General features: G+C 39.9%; 1 protein-coding gene and 1 long non-coding RNA gene across 2 annotated transcripts in view; both read right to left on the bottom strand.

The window, feature by feature from the left end:
- The window catches only part of LOC129360410 (uncharacterized), a 110,026-nt gene that overhangs the window by 25,451 nt on the left and 63,365 nt on the right, over positions 1-21,210 (bottom strand). The gene's annotated exons all lie outside the window — the stretch shown is intronic.
- Positions 11,710-16,661, bottom strand: LOC129360407 (zinc finger protein ZIC 4-like). The gene is made up of 2 exons (XM_055030604.1): positions 15,469-16,661; positions 11,710-13,318 (listed from the first exon to the last, which is right to left on the bottom strand). The coding sequence occupies exons 1-2, from the start codon at positions 16,430-16,432 to the stop codon at positions 12,693-12,695; spliced, it is 1,590 nt and encodes a 529-aa protein (XP_054886579.1). The 5' UTR covers positions 16,433-16,661; the 3' UTR covers positions 11,710-12,692.

The following is a 21,210-nucleotide window of genomic DNA, read 5'->3' as shown; positions in this document are numbered from 1 at the left end:
GAGAGCGAAAAAGCAAATGCAGCGCCTGTAAATATCGTTCACGCCCCTGTTAAAATGTCAAGCTTTTACAACGTAAAAATTAAAGCCAATCCTTGCACTTTACTGGGACACAAATCCTCCATAATTCAACCAGCAAAAAACATATCTGAGAATATATTAAAGTAGATAATATTAATATATGATATAAAGTAATATAGATAAAATAAAGGCACAGTAACCTTTTCTCGAAGCCCCTTTCTGATTAACTTCAGGCTTTTTAAATTCACGGCTGGCATAAATTACAGTGAATCTGGTTTATCTGAAATGAAGCTTGTAACATAACCACTATGTTTTGTTTTTCTCAGCAAATATAATAAATGTTAAAATGCCAAGCTGTCTAGTGGAACAGTTGTGGATTTCATTATAAATAAAAACATAAGAAAAAATGTCGAAGTTCCACTGTTAAAAAAACTGATGTTGGGTAAATCATGTTTGGGGCCAGGTGTGTGGGAATTAGAGATAAAAAGGGGGCGTGTGCGCCGGAAGGCGCGGCGCAATTTGTAAGAAAGACGCTCGTGTCGAACTGTGCAGCGGGAGTTTTGGCCTTATCCTTAGTGTCTGTTTAATCCAAAGAAAAGTAACAAAAAGATAAAACATCGATTAAGGTTCGATTAAGGTTCGTCCCAGCGCCACAGATCGGGCCCGGAAGCCTGGACCGGAGGGTGCACCGAGGGAACGCCGCCCGGTGCAGAAGGACGACGACAGTCCATGGAGGAAACCACCGGGGGGGGAAAGGGACGCTCCCGGTGAGATCTGGACTTTATTTTTCTTTTGGGGGGTTTTTTGGGTGGTACCACTCTTCTTTTTTCTCATCTTTTTTGGGGTTCTTTTTTGACGTTTTGAAGTCTTCTTCGGGAAGAAGACGGGGATTAATACGGAGCGACGCTTCCAGGTCGTGGTTGGATTTGAATGTATGGGACTCCTTTATGGACAAAAATATAAAAAAGGAACAGGACTTTTGGGATTTTCTATTTTTTTTAAGTGTGGTTTGTGAATCGGCCTGACAAGGCAAATCAGACTCTTGATATTTTGGGGGTTTTGATGTTGATTTAGGTTGATTGACTATTCAAATTTTGGGTTTCTGAATAAATTATTTCTGGTGCAAACCTTTAATTTCATACTGAGTGGGTGAACATTTGTTTTTTATCAAACTGATTCTGGTAACACTTTTAACCTTTACCTGGAACAAGATCCCCCTTGTGTGTTTCTTTGTGAGTTCTGCTTTAATCAAGCCGGAATATTACAAAATGGTGGCCCGTACGGGGACCAGGATAATATAATTTTAGGTTTGGTGTTACATTAAGGGATACAGATAAAGAGAATCCTGTGGTAGACAATTTCATTTGCTTGTTGTTTGTTTGGAGTTTTTCTTTTCAAAAATGGATAACATAATTTCTGACACAACATGATGAGGAAAGAGACCCTGCTCAGGATGAAGAAGAAACAGAAGCAGGTCGTGTAGATCAGGAAGAGGAAGGTAGCTACAGAGAGGGGGACGCCTGGGTTACAAGGAGGAATCCTGTAGGTGAAATAACTTCTCTGCTTAGCTCCCTTTATGTGTCAGATAATGAAGTTGAAGAAAATGAGGAGGTTGAGGAAGAATATCTCCCTGCGTCAGAGGTTGATGATGTTAGGAATGATTTAACTAACATGGGAGATAGGCTTTCTTCACTGGAACAAGATTTCCGGGCCTCTATAGACAGTGCTTTGAATAGAGAGCAAAACATTAGATTGTACATTGATAGGAATGTTGAGGCCATGGAACAACACAACGCAGCCTTTAAGGAATTTGAAACTAAGGTAGTGGACTGTTTGCTGCGACGAGATGAGAAGTGGAGGGCTGAGATAGAGAAGTTGAAGCGCGCTAGATTCTCTACAGCTATCCTTTCCTCAGATAGGGTCAGACCAAGTCTACCTGTGCCGTCTGAACATCTTTATTCCACCATGAGGCCCACTTTCCCTACACCTTCATCTCCACCTTTTGCCCTACCGCCACAAGAAGTACCACAAGATAGTTTTGGTTTCTCAGACCCTCAAAGGGCTGTTCACATCGGTCCAGGGATGGGTTCAGTCCGGCCCTCAACAATCTGTGGGATGGAAAACATTCCAGCATTGACCTCCCACCTGACCATTCCCTCGGCAAGCAGAACACCTGTGATGTATTCTAAACCCCCTGTGCACCTGGAGTTCCCGACATTTGAGGGTGCAGGAGAAGTTTCTGATGTCTTAAATTTTATCGATCAGTGTGAAACCTTTCTATCAGTAAGACCTCTGACTGATTCTGAATTATTGGGAGCTCTAACAGCCATCTTAAAAGGCTCTGCTCGGAGTTGGTGGAGTGTGGCAAAAAACAAAATACACAACTGGCTTGAATTTAAAAATGCTTTTTGTGCTGCCTTTCTACCTCCAGATTATCTTTCGGAGGTGGAAGAGAAGTTGAGGGACATGGTCCAGTTGCCAGAGCAATGTCTGAGAGACTTTGCCTTTGAGTATCAAGCACTGTGTCTAAGATGGAAGCCAGACATCAGTGAAGCAGAGTTGGTGAGGAGGATTTTGAACAACTGTAATCCGAAGATAGCCGGCTGTCTGCGTGGTACAGTCACCTCCATGGATCAACTAATAAAGGTGGGATCCCAGGTTGAAAAAGACTGTGCTGGTGTTAAAGTCTACTGGGGGAAAGTGGATCAGCACAAAGCCAAAGGGAAAGCCCCAGCAAGAGGACAATCCAAGGTGAACCCCAGAAGACCTGCAGACTCTGTATCTGTTGTTCAGCGAGGCCCTGTATCTTCCCTCCTTCATGTACCCGTAGAGGTGCGCGACAAGATGTATGATGCTGTACTGGATACAGCCTGCACCTATTCCCTGATGAGAAATAGTCAGTGGAAGAGAATTGCTCGAGAAGGTGAAGTTTTGAAACCAGCTGACAACCAGAGGTTTGCACTGGCCAATGGCAAAACCTATAGTGCTTTAGGAAAAACAACTGTCATTTATTGTTGGCATGGGATGATGTGGTCTTTAGAAACTTTTGTGGTGGAGGATAGTAACCTCACCTTTCCCATCATCCTTGGTCTCGATTTTTTAACCAAAACCTCTGCTATTATCAACCTAGGTGACCAGACCTATGGAGTAAAAGGACCAAAAGGTTACACCTTTTATCCTTTTTCAACTTCAGCAACTGCTGCATCTCCTATGAATGCTAGTATTTCTTCACTTAATCTGATCCTGGCTCTGCCCAAGGAAGAGGACAAAGTATCAAACATAGAGTCATTTCCCAGGGGGACACAACATCCACCCCAAGTCCAGAAGCTTTTGAATGCCTGGCCATCCGTGTGCTCTGATACATTGGGTAGAACATCTGTGGAAGAAACACAGAATAATGACCACTGATGAAATACCCATTCGATGCAGAGCTTACCGGGTGTCTCCTTTCAAGCGGCAAATAATAAAAGAACAGATTGACGCAATGCTTAAAGACGATATTATAGAACCATCACAGTCGTCATGGGGGTCTCCTGTTGTCCTTGTTCCCAAACCAGACAAATCTTTCCGATTTTGTGTGGACTATAGAGCTTTGAACGCCAAGACTCTCCAAGATGCTTATCCCATGCCCATCATCCATGAGTTGTTGGAGTCCATGACTGGAGCAAACACTTTCAGTACTCTAGATTTGAAGTCTGGATACTGGCAGATGACAGTGGAGGAGGACAGCAAAGCAAAAACTGCTGTTATTACTCCATTTGGACTTTACCAATTTAAGTGCATGCCGTTTGGACTGAAAAATGCTGGAGCGTCTTTTCAGCGTTTAATGGAGAAGGTTTTAGGAGAGCTACGGGGAAAGATCTGCTGTGTGTACATTGATGTCGTTTTCTCAACCTCTCCTGAGCAACACCTCAAGGACCTGGATACAGTTTTTGCAAGGCTTCATCATGCAAATTTCCCTCAACCTTAAAAAATGCAACTTTTTCCAACAAGAACTCAGATTTCTGGGACACATTGTATCGTCAGAAGGGGTTCAAGTGGATCCAGAGAAAACCCATGCCATTACGGTTTATCCAACCCCTACTAACCAGAAAAGTCTTCAGAGATTTCTTGGAATGGTTGGATGGTACCACAAGTTCATATCACATTTTTGCAGAAATGGCTACACCGCTGTATCAACTGCTCAAAAAGATGCAAGGTGGGAGTGGACAGTGGACTGCCAACATGCTTTCATGACGCTGAAGAAAGCTTTGGTGGAATCACCAATACTAGGACAGCCAGATTTGAGTTACCATTTGAAATTCATACCGATGCCAGTGATGTGGCCTGGGGGCTGTTCTGGTCCAACCAACCACTGGTGGAGACAAGGTTATTGCTTTTGCTTCCAGATCATTAAAGGGCGCAGAGCAAAACTACTCCACTTCAGAGAAAGAATGTTTGGCAGTGGTTTGGGCAGTAGAAAAGTGGAGACACTTTGTCGAAGGAACAAAGTTACCATTTACACTGACCATGCTGCTTTAACCTGGGCATTCAATTGCCCCAAATCCAGCTCTAGATTAACACGCTGGGTGCTAAGGTTGCAGGATTTCAGTTTTGAAATACGATAGAAAAGGAATGCACAATGTAGTGCCTGATGCGCTGTCCCGAGCGATGCCGGCTGACCCGAGTGGTTTAGCACATGTGGCTCTGAATTCTGCTACAGCCATGTTAGGGTTACCACTATCATTAGCAGAAGTCAATGAAGCTCAGGAAAAGACTCAGACCTATTGGAGCTGGTTCAGGATCCAAGATACCAGAGATCTGATAAGATTAATTTCTGCAAAGTTCATAATCTCTGGTATAGGAAAACCCCAGTAAAAGATGGTATAAAATACCAGTTGGTGGTTCCCAAGTCTTTAATTCTTCAGTTTCTCCAATACTTCCATGATCGTCCCTTAAGTGGACATCTGGGCAGGCTAAAGACACTCCTCCGGTTGTTGGAGGTGGCATGGTGGCCAACAGTCCGTAAGGATGTGTGGACTCATGTAAAAAACTGTGCAGTTTGTCAGAAATATAAATCAGACAATCAAGCTCCAGCTGGTTTTCTGCAACCCACTCCTCTAACTGAACCCTGGGCAAAACTTGGGGTGGACTTGATGGGACCGTTTCCTCGCAGTAAAAAGGGAAATGTTTTCCTTTTTGTAGTGATTGACTATTTCACTAAGTGGGTGGAAATGTTTCCTGTTAGAGACAGCAAGACACAGAGACTCATCTCTATCCTAAGGGAGGAGATATTCACTCGTTTTGGAGTTCCACAAAGTCTTGTCTCAGATCGGGGTCCCCAATTTACCAGTCAAGAAATGGCCAGATTTTGCTCTGCGTGGGGGGTAAAGCACCATTTTACCACCAGCTATCATCCCCAAGCTAACTTGACTGAACGGGCTAATCGAACTATCAAAACAATGATAGCCTCATTTGTTGGACAGCATCACCATCTATGGGACCAACATATATGGGAGTTCCGTTTTGCCATCAATGGGGCTCAACATGAAACCACGGGACGAGCCCCTGCGGAGCTAATGTTGGGACGTCAACTTCAAGGACCATTGGAGAGAATGATATCCAAGCCTCCTTCACCTCAGCAAACCGAATACAAAGTGTTGGAACGACATAATGAGATGAAGGAAGAAGTCAAAAGGAAAGTTGGGATAAGCCAAACCCGACAAGCCAAATATTATAATGCCCGGAGGAGAGGTGTACAGTTCCGGTCGGAGATTTGGTCTGGGTAAGGTCTCATCCTCTTTCCAAAGCCATAGATAGTTTTTCCTCAAAGCTAGCGCCAAAGTGGTCAGGGCCAGCTATAGTGAGGAAACAGTTAGGCCCAGTAAACTATCAGCTTCAGTGGAAGGACCAGGACAAAGGAACAGATACAGTTAATGTGGTTAACTTAAAGCCCTATTTTGGAGTTCAATCTCCTGTGCCTCCGGCTGGGGGGGGGGATTGTAACATAACCACTATGTTTTGTTTTTCTCAGCAAATATAATAAATGTTAAAAATGCCAAGCTGTCTAGTGGAACAGTTGTGGATTTCATTATAAATAAAAACATAAGAAAAAATGTCGAAGTTCCACTGTTAAAAAAACTGATGTTGGGTAAATCATGTTTGGGGCCAGGTGTGTGGGAATTAGAGATAAAAAGGGGGCGTGTGCGCCGGAAGGCGCGGCGCAATTTGTAAGAAAGACGCTCGTGTCGAACTGTGCAGCGGGAGTTTTGGCCTTATCCTTAGTGTCTGTTTAATCCAAAGAAAAGTAACAAAAGATAAAACATCGATTAAGGTTCGATTAAGGTTCGTCCCAGCGCCACAGATCGGGCCCGGAAGCCTGGACCGGAGGGTGCACCGAGGGAACGCCGCCCGGTGCAGAAGGACGACGACAGTCCATGGAGGAAACCACCGGGGGGGGAAAGGGACGCTCCCGGTGAGATCTGGACTTTATTTTTCTTTTGGGGGTTTTTTGGGTGGTACCACTCTTCTTTTTTCTCATCTTTTTGGGGTTCTTTTTTGACGTTTTGAAGTCTTCTTCGGGAAGAAGACGGGGATTAATACGGAGCGACGCTTCCAGGTCGTGGTTGGATTTGAATGTATGGGACTCCTTTATGGACAAAAATATAAAAAAGGAACAGGACTTTTGGGATTTTCTATTTTTTTTAAGTGTGGTTTGTGAATCGGCCTGACAAGGCAAATCAGACTCTTGATATTTTGGGGGGGTTTTGATGTTGATTTAGGTTGATTGACTATTCAAATTTTGGGTTTCTGAATAAATTATTTCTGGTGCAAACCTTTAATTTCATACTGAGTGGGTGAACATTTGTTTTTTATCAAACTGATTCTGGTAACACTTTAACCTTTACCTGGAACAAGATCCCCCTTGTGTGTTTCTTTGTGAGTTCTGCTTTAATCAAGCCGGAATATTACAAGCTTAGCAGGAGCACGGGCGGTTCTAGGCAGGGGCTAACAGGGGCCCATGCCCTGCAGAACTGGTCCTGGCCTCTGTACTGAAGAAATAATACTACATCGGTTTCTTATTGTAGGCACTGACAAAGAAAGCATAAATAATTGGTTGCCTGGACCAATTTAATTGTTTAGCTTCACAGTTCTACTTTAACAAGGCATTAAAAATTCAGGTGTTGTACATTTAGCTTCCATGAGGCAGGATAACAGTTTTCATTTTGTAGATCAGTGTTCTCTAACCTGCAGCTGCAGAATTTGTATTATCTGGATTCTTTGGCTCATTAAGCATATATTAAACTGTGAAATAATGGCATTTGTTTTTTGTTTTTTGTTCCTTTCCTTTGTTCTGAACCTAAATAAAAAGAACTGCGATTCTATCACCCTCCAATAAATTTGATGTAGAACTACCACTGAACCCTTTTCCTGTATGTTTAATCCATTTCAAGTCACCATCTTGACTTTAATGGGGTCAAGATCAGGGTTTTGACTTTGACTTAATTCTCAGAATCAACTTTATTGGTCAACATTATGAGTACAAGCAGAGAATATGTAATATTTTCACATCCTCTTAGCAAACAGACAGTAAGCATTAATATAAAGTGATCACCCAGTAACCTTCTGGTGGAATAACTGGTTTGTTTTGGTTCGTTGAAGGGAAAAGCTTTGCTTCTGCTTTAACGTTTTACTCATAGTCTTGCAGTTCATTCTGACCTTTGATGGGCAGCCAGACCTGGGAATTTGGGCACCTGTTTCAGATTTCCTCCATGACTTGGACTTGATTTCTTGTATCTTTGAGATCTTGTTAAATCGCTTACCAGACTCAGAAGTTGCGACAGTCTTCAAAGGTTTGAACGGGTCAACTCGCCAATAAAATGCCGATGATAGGGATAAAGTTATTCTTTCTTTTTTGATTGGAAGCTATATTAAAGATTAGGGTGATTGTGAAGAGGTCTTCAGACCTCAGAGATCTGAAGATTTTCAACACAGATAAATTATCAAAATGCTAGTAGAAAATGGATCTAATTATTATAGTTGTTAAGGTAAATCATATTTTTTTCAATTGGTTATTAAGAAAGGTATAACTAATTGCTCGCTAACAATTTGTTTACTGAAATATTAGTAAAACTAAATGTTTTTTTCACCATTTTATATTGTTGTAATAGCTTGTTAAAGATGCCTGTCTCGTTGTGAAACAGAGACAAACATCTTTGTTTTCTATTAAAATAATTTTAAATCTAACTTTGCCAGGAATGTGGTCAACTTGTGTATATAACTGTGTATATTAACAAATGAAAATTATAAAAACTGGACTTTTCCCCAAAGTTGATAGAAAGACAAAACTGAAGGATCTGCAAAATGCTTGTAAAGTATTGCTTGTGTTTTATTTATGATAATATTCTACTCTGTATGTGGACAATAAGGAGCAGCCCTACAAGAAGGAGATCTTTCCTGATTTTTATCCAGATCTGACTAATATTCTGCAAAACATTTTGTGAAAGTGCGTTGTCTGAAACTGTACTTTGGCTCTTTTTTGGTCCTTTTTTCAGTTGAAACACTGCAGTGGCAATATATTTCTTGTGATGTTTCTTCCTTTGGACCTAACAAATCTAAAGATGAATCAAAATCAACAAAATAATTGCTTAACCAGAAACAAAACAAACTGGAATGACTATCTAAGAGTTCAGATCCTAATTTTAACCTGTGGGCTCTCCTCGAGGGTTGAGGATAATTAATGTCCACTCAGTCTGAAAGATTTGGAGAAAGGACTGAGCAAATATTCCAAAATTAAGATGTGTTTTACTAACAGACTGCTTCAGGGTATTTGTACAATAGAGGTTGAAAAAAAACATTTACCACAAATTTTACTTCTTAATCAGGGTGTGAACACTTTGCAGATCCAAGTTAAATGAGTCCACACGAATGCTTGTCGGAGCCAGAATGAGGAACTGTACATCAACGGTACCTACTACGGAGCCACACTGGCAGAGATTAGAGGACCATCATGAAGGAGCCACAGAGGGTGAAGATAGCCAGAAGCTGCAGGGATAAAGGTTGATGAGAAGAAAGAATAAGAGAATCTGGTATAAAAAGAGGAGGGTGAGGTCATTTTGATAAGAAGAAAGCTATGGAAGCAAAATCACCTCTGACTCAACCTGAGGAGGTTCAGGAAAAAGCCAGAGATCCAATTAACACCCCAGTCGGTCAGTCAGTGTCAGTGCTGACACAGCCGTTCCAGCCGCTGCCAGCTGCCGGACAGCCACTGGAAAGGTATGGCAGCTGCACGGTGTAAATTACGCAAGATGTCATATTTGGTTATGATGATGCATAAGAGCAAAAGACCTGGTGTGACAAAGCAGCCCACCCTCTGGTCCACAGCTGGGTTCCTCATCATGTTCAACCCAAAAGCAACGCGGGAGGAGTGGGGGGCTTACCCTGTCACAATTCAGTGAATGCCAAAGTGAAAAAAAACAAGATTTATTTATATCAACCTGATGTACACCTAATCCAAAATGGCGCCTGCTCTTGTTGCTAGGCAGAGCACAAAAATAAAAATGGCGGCAGGCAAGTGGCAAACTGGGGAGTGCAGGGTCTAATCAGTGATGATTACTGGGGGAAGGGTGTGGTGGGGTTCAGTGTTTATGGAATATTACCACAGCTTGGACTGAATGTACAGCACAGCAGTTAAGTACTGTACTAGACATTTACGCGTGGCACTGTGGCGGCGGCGGCAGCGGCGGTGGCGGCGGCAGCATCGCCGTATTCCGCTAGAACATTTTGTTCTAACAAATATATCTTTTGACTTAAATATTTCTGTGAACACTTGGATTATCTGTAGAGTTACAGAAGGAAAGGGAAGGGCATAGCAGATGAGAGGTAAGATTTAAAAATCTCAACATCGCTTCAAAACTCCGCACTTTCTTTTAACACCTAAAGCATTTGATGCAACTCTCACTGTGGTTGCGTTCTTTAGAAAGTTATCTCACAAATTCTAGTAGTCTGTCCACTAAAGCTAAGGGATCAAAGCTGGAAAAGTTTTGCCCACTTTGCTTAAAGACAGAAAGACCTCGCTATCTAAATATTTCAAATCAAGCACTTATGATGATCCTGTAAGACTTAGAAAATCTTCAGCTATATTAATATTAATATTTCATCAGATTAAGTAGCTATCAAATAGCAATGCTAAGTCACTGCTAATTACAAAAAGTAAAATAAAGCAGTGCAAACTGCTTGGTGTCATACAGAAATTGAAACTGTTGAAAGTTCGTGAGGGATTTACAAAATGCACGTTCAAAAATATCTGAATCTCCCAAATGATGCATCCTCGTGGGTAACATACACACAAGACGGAATACATAAACAAGTTAATCACTGATTCCATCTGCAGACATCTGCAAATACTGTACACATATACAGTAAACATGCTTTTTTCAGCTTTTCACTAAGGCATGAAACAGATAATCCAGTATTTATTTATTTTTTCATTCTTTATATTGTGGCAAAAAATATGCATTTCTTGAAATGCTTTTGTTCTGAACTTGAAATAATATACAGAATGAAATCACTAGAGGGTCAAAAATGCAGCCTTGTACCAGTAAGAGCCCTTTTTTTCATGACCATCCAAATATCTAATAAAAATCTTGATGAACAGAAAAAACTTTGATGATAGTTAGCTGAAAGATCACTGAGACCATCATGTCCTGCAAATATGAAACGTCAAACGACTCAACATGACCTAATTTATGTCTACAAGTTTGAATTTAAGTTGTGTACTACCAAAACACAGATAGCGTGCATGGGAAATGGTCAGAAATCATTTTTAGAGTGAAAGATATATTTTTATGTCTTTATTCATCATCAAGACGTACCATACTGTACTTTCAGCTTGTCTCTGGGCTTTCAACTCCACTCCTTTTGACGTCTTTAGACAAAGATGTATTTTCTAACATGAATCATGGCGTGTGAACCGGGAACAATAACTCGCTGAAGATAAGTTCAGCCTTTGCACCAAGACTAGATTGCGAAAGCGAACTCAAAGTCTGAAGACAAAAAAAAGACAGGCGTCGAAAAGAGAGATCTGTTCGGCTCATTCCTGCGAAATAATGAGCTGTTTGTTGACATTTGCATTCCAGAAGGTACAAAAACCAAGGAACGTGAACAAATGTGTCAGTGAAACTGTACTGGAGGCAATCATTTCACCATTAGCAGAAAGAAAATCTAACAAAGCAAAACCAACATCTTTGTTGGAAAGCTGTTTGTTTAACCAAGACTTTTCCAACATGAGTTACATATGCCTTCAATGAATGTTGAGATGGGTTGAAAAATTTGAAAACGCAACATGACACCCAGTAATTTTGATCAATTATGTAACAGATATATGAACATTAAGGCAAACTGTTATCAGATATATTACAAGATACTGTAATTCTGTATATTAAATTAAATTAAATCAATTGTAGCTTTTTTATATGGCACCAATTTATGTCAAATGTCATGTCAGGAAACTAAACAAGGCAAACAGACATTATAAAATAAACGAGCACAAACTGTTTGATTTGTACTCGTTATATATATATATATATATATATATATATATATATATATATATATATATATATATATATATATATATATATATATATATATATATATATATATATAAAGGCAGCCCTCACAGATGCATTTATCAGTCTCATTTAACTCAGATAAATTTTTCTTCCATATGTATATTAAGAACTGTAGGAGGGCTTCACACTGAATTCCAAATCTTAACACAGGACATGGATAATTTCTCCTTTTATGTACCCAGAGAAAAGTTTGCATCTTTGTTGAAGATTATTTGATATGGGTATATCACACATATCTGATCAAAGAGAATATAGACACTTTAATAAAATATAAGATACATAATTAATTATACAGTATGCTTATGTACAGCAGGAATGTATTCTAATTAAACGTTTTTTTTTTCCCATTAACACGAACACTGTGGTTTTAGTCACTTTGCACAGAAATGTGAAATAAACACATATTATAGAGCACGAATGTTTCATGGAAAAAGGGAGCGAGAATATTGAACATAATCAAGGCTAAGGGAAAGGAAAAAATAATGAGCCTGCCGGTATATTAATTAAAGTCAAATCATGCTGCAGGCCCACCAACCAGGCCTGTTAGATCTCAAAATTTAACCTAAGTAAAGATCATCCTGATAATGATTCAACCTGCGATATACATAAAGTCATGAATAATATTTCTATTCATCCCGACATACATTAAACCTAGTTTACATTCAACAAAGACCCCTACTGTGAGGGCTACATTCAGATTTATTTTTGAATTTTCCGGAAAGAGATTTTAGGTTCAGAATGCGTAATACGCTGATAATTATATATATAAAAAACTTACATTAAAAAACAATCGTTTTCTTTTCATTTTTAAGACAGACCGACATTTTTTTTAAGTTATGCAACGCGTATGCGCTCCGAAAGCACACTGTGGAGAAGTAAGTGCGAGCGGAGAACAATAAGAACGACAAAAACTTGGCCATATTTCGCGTTGCAAAATTCAAACGGACTTTTCTGAAACTATTTCATACAGCATTCACAAAAGTACACAGAGTAAAAGAGAAACAGCTGTTGGGTTTTAGGCTACAGGATGAAAACGGAGGCCCACAGTTTGCGTCCAGGCCCTCAGAGGGAGGGGATGTTGCTGCACTGCTTTGGTGGGAATGTGTCCACGCCGCTGTGGCATGTGTACCATCCGTTCACGATGCTCTTCTGAAAGGGAGAAGGCGAGGAGAAAGTCCGCGAGGTCTGGGCAAAAGCGTGACCAGTCTGGCCGCAGGGGTACTGGGAAGACTGGGACCTGTAGCTGCCCCTCTGCAGCAACAACGGGTCCAGGAGGGGCTGCGACCTGTGCGCGGAGTAGTCCAAACTGCTGTCAAACGCATGATGGAAGCGTGACCTCGGGGTCGACTCGTCCCGGCTCTCAGGGGACAGGGGGACATCCTGAGTGGAGGTGGGGACTTGAGGGGGGCTGATCTGGCCAACGTCCGACGCTCGGGCCGGCCTGCCCTCCGCAGCATGACCCCCGTCACCGGGAGGCGCGTCGCCGCCTTTGGCGACGTGCTCCTTGGTGCAGTGGAGCTTCATGTGCTTCCGCAGAGAGCTCGGGTGGGTGTAGCACTTGTCACAGCCCCTGACCTTGCACATGTAGGGTTTATCGCTGGAGTGGACGTGGGAGTGCTTCTTTCTGTCGCTGCTGTTCGCGAATCTCCGGTTGCAGCCCTCAAACTCGCATTTAAACGGTTTTTCACCTAAACGTGCAGAGACAGAAACGGGGACGAGTTATGAAAGCGCATACAGGCCTGAACATTCAACCATCATGAGGCAGAAATCCCCAAAATGCTGCACAGAGAGGGAGAATTGACAGAAGGGCGGATCCTCCATCAACAACGGGTCCCACCATCCATACGGATCCCTTAATGGGACACTATAAGGCTCTGGGTTAAATTTATATATATATATATATATATATATATATATATATATATATATATATATATATATATATATATAATTAAATAGATAGATAGATATATATATAGATAGATAGATAGATAGATAGATAGATAGATAGATAGATAGATAGATAGATAGATAGATAGATAGATAGATAGATAGATAGATAGATAGATAGATAGATAGATAGATAGATAGATAGATAGATAGATAGATAGATAGATAGATAGATAGATAGATAGATAGATAGATAGATAGATAGATAGATAGATAGATAGATAGATAGATAGATAGATAGATAGATAGATAGATAGATAGATAGATAGATAGATAGATAGATAGATAGATAGATAGATAGATAGATAGATAGATGAAACATGGAGCATTCCTTAAGAGCGTCTTCAGGGTTGGTTAACAGTTTTCCTCGTAGTTTTCTATCACTTCCTATTGAAACACGTAATGCTTTTTTGCCTCATTCTGTTTGAACAAACTCATCACTTCAGTTAACTGCACAACAGCTGTCTGCAAAATAACATGGCAGTGCAGTTTTGTGTATTTCTGAAACACACATGCTTCATTTTCTGAATGAATTGGACTTTGTTGTTTTATAATCAGACTGGATTTAATGTGACTGAATCGAAATTATGATTGGATTGTATGGAGTCTGATTCGACTGAATGAGTCCACAGAATCGGACATGATTTGGCCCTTCCTGTATATTGAAGCTTCTTGAGAAGGCATTTGTTGTTAACTGTTGCTTTCTGAATAAATAACTGGATTCTTTATGTGTGTTTTATGATACTTCTTGTTATTACATAAAGAGCCTGATTAATATGCACACTGTACGCATGTGCAGCTGTGTGATAGCTTAACCAGTGTCACATGGGGCTCTGTTGTGCTTCTTTCTTCTTCTGTTCTTAATAATAAAACAATACACAGCAGAAATAAAGACAGCACCCAAGGAATACATATTTAGTCCAGTCCTTTTCTTTTCATTTTTGTGCGAGAAAGCAATTCACTTTATTTATATAATTCAAAATTAAATGCCTTTATTTTAATGTAATTAGGCTGACGTGTGGAAAAAGGAATAAAATATAACTGCATGCCGATTTATTTCACATGGTTGGGTGTTTGGTGAAAAGAAATGCCAGGTTGTGAAGTTAAAAAAAGCATTTTACGAGATATTTCACGGTTCATGGCAACATATGAAAAGCCCTTCAAAGGAAAAGTGAGAAGAAGAAAAAAACACCGGCAACGTGACACATTTTTAAACGTAGCCTATTTTTATTTATAGCTAAAGTCAACCATTTCCTCAACTTTTTCAATATTATTAATTATTATTATTTCCCACTACATCATGGCTACATCACAGAGCGCTGTGCTCTGTGAACGCAGGAAGATAAATCCCTGGGAGGCACGAGCAGCGTAACGGCTACGTCACAGCTCTCCGGTGTCCCGGCATTTATTTAATAATTTCTCTGAATGAAGTGAGGGAGGCACCCAAAGCGCCGGGCCTGCTGCCTGCTGACTGCACTCGTTTGCAGCTGTCTTACTACTTCTCATCTGTGACTCCAACGTGGGGACTACACGTGTTTTTTACTCTCTCTCTTTTTCACTCTCTCTCTCTCTCTCTCTCTTTTCTCCTGAGACATGCGAGTAAAAACTGACGTGGACGGCGAAAAAAAATAATAAAACCCCACAAAAAATTAAAACGTTTAATCGCAAAATGCATAGCACGAGTCTAAATGAAACATAATAATAATAATAATAATAATAATAATAATAATAATAATAATAATAATAAAAGTTCACTGTGAGACAGATAAACGTTAAAAATACACTTTTAATCAATAATAAATATTTGACAATTATAAATGCATTATTATTATTATTATTATTATTATTATTATTATTATTATTATTATTATTATTATTATTATATGACCTGTGTGAGTCCTCTTGTGGATCTTTAGATTCTCTGATCTAGCAAAAACTTTCTCACAGCCGTGAAATGGACAGGGAAAGGGCTTCTCCCCAGTGTGGACCCTGACGTGATTCACCAGCTTGTATTTGGCTTTGAAAGGCTTCTTGTCCCTCGCACAGTTCTCCCAGTGACAAATGTATTCAGAGTGCTCGGGTCCTCCGACGTGCTCCACTGTCACATGGGTGACAAGTTCATACATGGTCCCGAAGGCTCTGGAGCAGGGCAGCTTTCCCGTCCCAGCCTCTTTTCCGTCACTCCACTTGCACACCAGCTCATGCTTGACCGTCTGTTTGGAGCACCTGAGGAAGGCGTCGGCTCCCCCACGCTGGATCGCCATGTTCAGGGGCTTGTAGAGACCCAGGAACTGGGTGACAATCTGCTGGCTGTTTCCCTTGGGGCTGATGGTCTGGCCGTAGGAGTGAGTCCGGGTGAGGAGGTCGCCAGGTAGACCCAGCATCATCTGACTGCCGAGGTCGCGGGACGCGTCCGTGGAGGCGTGGGCCTGCTCCTGGTAGCTGGCAAAAAAAGCGTGGTGGCTCCTGTTGTCCCTGCAGCCAGCAAAGTCCCGGTACCTTCCCATCCCGCCATGTTGATTGGGTCTTGGTGCCAGTTGATCAGTGACGGGTGGCATGCCGGCTCCAGAGAGATTTGCTCCAATGATAATGCCCCTAGGGCTGTGCTCTAACCGGTGACTGGGATATCCAGAGTCTGAAAAACTGGGAACCGAGTGGTCAACATATGCACTGGACCTCGTCTCGGGGTAGTCTCGCAAATTGTGCGAGGGGCAGAGTTTTAAGGAACTGCCAGTGGGGTGTCCCATGTGCTCCCCTGCCAAAGGTGGCAGCACCACGCTGGGTTCAGTATTGCTCTCCCCGGGGTTGACGCAAGAGAGAGGGCAGCCACTAAACCTCGAAAGGCTTGTCATGTTTTGTTGTGAGTTTGCCTGTGAGTTTGCAGAAATCAACCAGTGCAAGCAGTCAGGATGCACCTAGAAACTCTGCTCCCATGTTGCTGTTTTTTTTTTCTCTCTCCCCTTGCTGTATATCATCTGCATGTGAAATTCTTGGCCGTGAACATCGCGGAAGCTGCAACCACACTCAGTTTCGTTAGAGTTGGTGTGAGTCCCATGCCGGTTCACTTTGCCCTCTTGATTTGTGGCAATAACCGTGGTAGTAAAAAATGCTTCGAAACAGGCCATGGTGCAATATAAAAGCACAGCAGGCAAACCTGCTTTTAAAAAGGGAGCTTTGGGATTGGTTGGAATGTGCGGTGATTGACAGGCGCAGGGTTTGTTTTAAAAGGGACACGCAGGAGTTCACCGCACGACTCCGTTTTTCAAATATCGCCGAGAAAATGCTTTGAAAAGTGCCGCGGTGCTACTCCCTAATATCGCTGCCTCTTTAACTTCAGGCGCACTCTCATTACAGCCCTTCTCCAAAATCTCCACATATAGCAGGAGAGAGAGAGGAGGGGGGGAAATGCACAGGTTAATGTTTATTAGAAATCATCTGGTAGAAGTCAAGTGATTAGGTCCAGACATGAGCAAAACACAACACAATCAAAGTCTGCAGAGGCTTTTTCTTTGCCAAAACAACTACTCCTGCCTGGCAAGAACAATAGGTTTTGGTCTCTGCGTGTCCAGGCCAATTATTCTCAAGACGTAAAAATGAAACACTTGATAGCAGTGAAAGTTACAGAGAAATACGCTTTATTTCGGGTAAAATGTATTTTAAACGAGACTGCGTAAACAAAGCGTTCAAAAAAAGTGTTTATTAAATATTTAAGTCGCTGCGAATTTAGAGATTTTAAATAGAACTTTATTAATTTAACCATACATACATGTGTGTGGGTTTTTTTATGCAAGTTTGAACTGCTTGGAAAAAGTTAACTGCAATGAAGCAACAAGTAGTAGAGCCGAATTTTTATGACTATCTTTTTTATTAGTAGTACTTTTTTTTCTTACAGAAGTGTCATTTGGGAGAACAACAGAACAGTCCGTACTACTTTATACCTTAGAGTCCAATGTAAACCATCTCTGTAAATAAAGCCTCTCTCATTAAGGCACGTAAATAAATTAATAATCTTCAAAAAAAAAAGTGCACCATGCGTCCTGAAGGCTGGCATACATGTTTCCCCATTTTAAAAGAAAGTGGTTACGTAAAATGTAAATCGTGAAACGTGACAAACTCAGTAAAAACTTTCTTATATATACTTTGAGGTGTTGTGAGGACACCGAGCTTTCTGCTGCTGCTACAGTACATTTTTCCTGTGCGTCAACTCGCTTTTTTTTTTTTTTTTTTTTTCTTGACGTTGCTAAGGCTCCTCAACACCTCGGACAGCTAAGGCACATTCTTTCATCTTTTACTTTTATTTAAATCCACACAACGAGGCTTGGGCTCCGGGCTGTAGCTTATGTAGGTTTAAGGTGAAAGCCCCTCCTCTATTTCCAAAGGCTGTTGCTGGCATATTTTGTAACTTTCCCCCTCCACTAAATACACAGGAAAATAAAACAAAAACAAAAAAAAATCTGCCTTCAGTTTTTCTGGATTCCAAAGACAGCAATAAATAAAAGGGACACACTTGACAGTAAATGCTGTAAAATAGTAAACAGGCCCAGAACTGGCCTAAATCTGCCCCAATTGTAATTGGCGGTCATGTTTGTCAACCTTTCACCTGATGCATTTCTGAAAATAATTGAGATCAGAAGGTCAACAAACTGTAGGTTTCCAATCTGCCACTCAGCCTGCACAAAGGTCTGGCAAACCTGATGATTTATGGACTTTTCTGTTCAGGGAAAGAAAAAAAAATGTAGAATGTGGAAAGAAATGTTATGATTCTATGAGGCTGTTTGGCTTCACTTCTGCAGTAACAGAGTCGTAGCAGCTGTTCCTGGGCCTGTCTGAAAACTGATGTTTTCCTAAATTGTCAAAACTCTTAAAGCCTTACAATAATAAATATCCAGTTTAAAAATCGAAGTCTGAAAAGGTCAAAATTACTTCATATATTTTTCTTAATTAACAAAATAAGGTAAAAAAAATTATACTAAACTGAAACCACAAACATGTTAAAAATTTAACATGTTTCTCCAAAACAATTGGACAAATCTCATTGTTTCAAAGCTAAATAGTTTCATTTCAAGTAGTTAATATTTACAAAAAATATTTTAAAAAAATAATTTTTTTAAGTTATTTTTTATGCTTCTTCTTTGAATACCTTATTCTTAAAATATGACAAATAAATAAAAAGGTGGCTTTTCAAATAAAGAGCTATATTATCATTTGAGTTTAAATATCGAAAGATTAACTGAAAGTATTCTGACACATTTCCGCAAGCACAAAATATAATTTTTTTCAAATAAAAACGTCCAAATTATTTTGAATATAATTTAACTAGATTTTATTTATTTATTTTCTTGAAGGCAATTTGAATTACCGTCATATAAATATTGCTATACTAATTTAGCTTCCCTAAATGAGTCTAATATTCATATTGATTAGTGAAAAAGACAAATTACATATTACTGACCTTTGGACACAAAATATCGCTATGATTTATGTGAGTGGACGATTCTACATGTGTATCGTCCTGATCCCGCCTGATTCTGTTACTGTGCTTCAAATTGAGCAAAAAGTAGGAGCAAAACAGAATATGGTTCTAACACAAGGTGAAGAAACCTAAACCTATTAATTGAAAGCACATTGAGAAAGTCTTTTCACAATTCATTAAGTTCAATATCCTTAACCTTAGTAGGTGATAAGACTTTATTATACATTATAAAACTGTTTACGAAGCCATAAAACACATAAACAGTTATCATGCAGATTTGTCCAAAACAAACTAGAATAGATGACGCCCTTTGTGATTAATATCATTAGCTCTGAAAAAAGTCAATTATAACACGCTTTTAGTATTATTGCGAAATTTGTTATTATTTTTCAGAAACTGATTCCGATATCGGTTCATGTTTTGCGGGAATAAATGTGTGTATGTCTGAGTGCAACCATTTGTGTTGAGCGGAGATATTGTAATTGATGTGGGGACGGCAGTGCACCTTGTTGCCATCACATTATGAAATTTAGATGAATTAACAGGTTTGGGATGAGTCCATTTGGGGGACAGCTGCTCCAGTAAATCACAGCAAGAAGTCAATTAGCTCTCTCCATCAGCCATATGAAGGCAAATTCCAAGTGCAGTCACTCAGAGCCCAAGTGACTACCCAATCTGACAACGTATGGAGAACCTGTTTGGTTTTTACTTTACTGTATATGATATTTAAAGTATTTTAGAGGAGGCAAAAAGAGCTAAATTACAAGTTTTCGCAAAAGAAAAACAGAAAACACACACCGCACGGAAATGGGTTTGACACTGATGGGATAAAGTCAAATACCGAATTGGAAAAACTGAAATTGTTAGCGATAAACTCTAATAATAATAATAAAAAAAAAACTTTCCAGATAAATTTACCTGCTATGTTTACTTGCTAAATGCAAAGTAAATAGTGGGTTACGCGTTTAAATATCTACACCGCAAAGTAAAATTTGATATTTTCTGAAAAAATAAACATAACCACGCATGAAAATACATTCAAACAATTCCTCAAAAGTTTAAAGAAAAATAAAACACAAATTTAAAATGTAACCTGAGAATGAAAGAGCAAAACCCGAGCCTTCAAGCTTCTGTCTGCGGTGTGGAGATTTTTTGAGAAAGCAAAACTAATACTAAACTCAGTCACTCATGTTAATATTGATATACAAAATAGAAGGTGTGCAGTTTTAAGTGATATTATCTACCTAACTATCTGCAGCATTTATCCCATTGACTACCCGTAGCAAAGCAGTGAATCAGACTATTTGTTTTCCATCACTGCGCCTCGAAGACACAGAAATCTTTTCTAATATTTACAAACTTGAACACACACATTCCATAGTAAAACACAAACATAAGTAATCCTAAAATAAGCTTTAGTTCATCCAAAAACGAATTACAGGCTACATTTAATTTTGGTCCAGTCATTATTGAGTTAACTTCAAGTCCACAAACTTGTCTACTGCACAAGTGGCCTGAGCCAGCCAAGCATAGTATGGGATACAGGCCAGAAAACATGGACAAAAAAAGGAAAGAAAAATCCCTCAACTTTTCTGCCAGAAAAGAAAATGCTGCAATATAGGCCACTTTATTTTATGGGATAAAAAAAAACATGCATCCAGCTTTTTTAATTTAAAATAACCTTTTTATGTCGCAGCCTATATTGCATCTACAACAAGCATATAAATGTGAGCTGTTTACCATATAGGGTGATGGCTATGTTCTCTTTTCCAACAGAATGGGCCTACAGTCAGGGAGGGCATGAACACCATAAAATATTATCATATTTTAAGGTAACGCGCATGCTCTGTTGAGGGAAGATTATGTTATAACCAATGAGCTTTCCAAACGCCCAGTGAGGTAATCCCAGCAGAGATGACTAAATAAAACAAAATTATACATACCGCAGTCCTGCTGAAAATGCATCACGTTGCATCACGCCTGCATGTGCTAAAATTAGTCATTCATGATTTTTAATTCGGGCGTGTTTGACGGATCGTTTGCATGCAAATTGAGTTATTTTACGTAATTAAATTGAATACGCACAAACACTGAGTTAAGATTTTTTTTTTTTTAATTGCATTTATTTATCAGATTTACCCACGTTGAAATTTAATG

This window comes from Poeciliopsis prolifica, unplaced genomic scaffold (assembly GCF_027474105.1).
Source record: "Poeciliopsis prolifica strain line A6 unplaced genomic scaffold, Auburn_PproV2 SCAFFOLD006, whole genome shotgun sequence".
NCBI lineage: Eukaryota > Metazoa > Chordata > Actinopteri > Cyprinodontiformes > Poeciliidae > Poeciliopsis > Poeciliopsis prolifica.
The sequence above is the reverse complement of the archived record's forward strand: the minus strand, read 5'-3'. Positions and strand labels throughout refer to the sequence as shown.

What these genes read in the sequence shown, in the direction of transcription:
- LOC129360407 (XM_055030604.1), bottom strand. Translation starts at nt 16,432, where the DNA reads ATGACAAGCCTTTCGAGGTTTAGTGGCTGCCCTCTCTCTTGCGTCAAC. An exon ending in CCACAAGAGGACTCACACAG is followed by an intron (nt 13,319 to 15,468) that starts GTCATATAATAA and finishes CTGCACGTTTAG; the next exon opens with GTGAAAAACCGTTTAAATGC.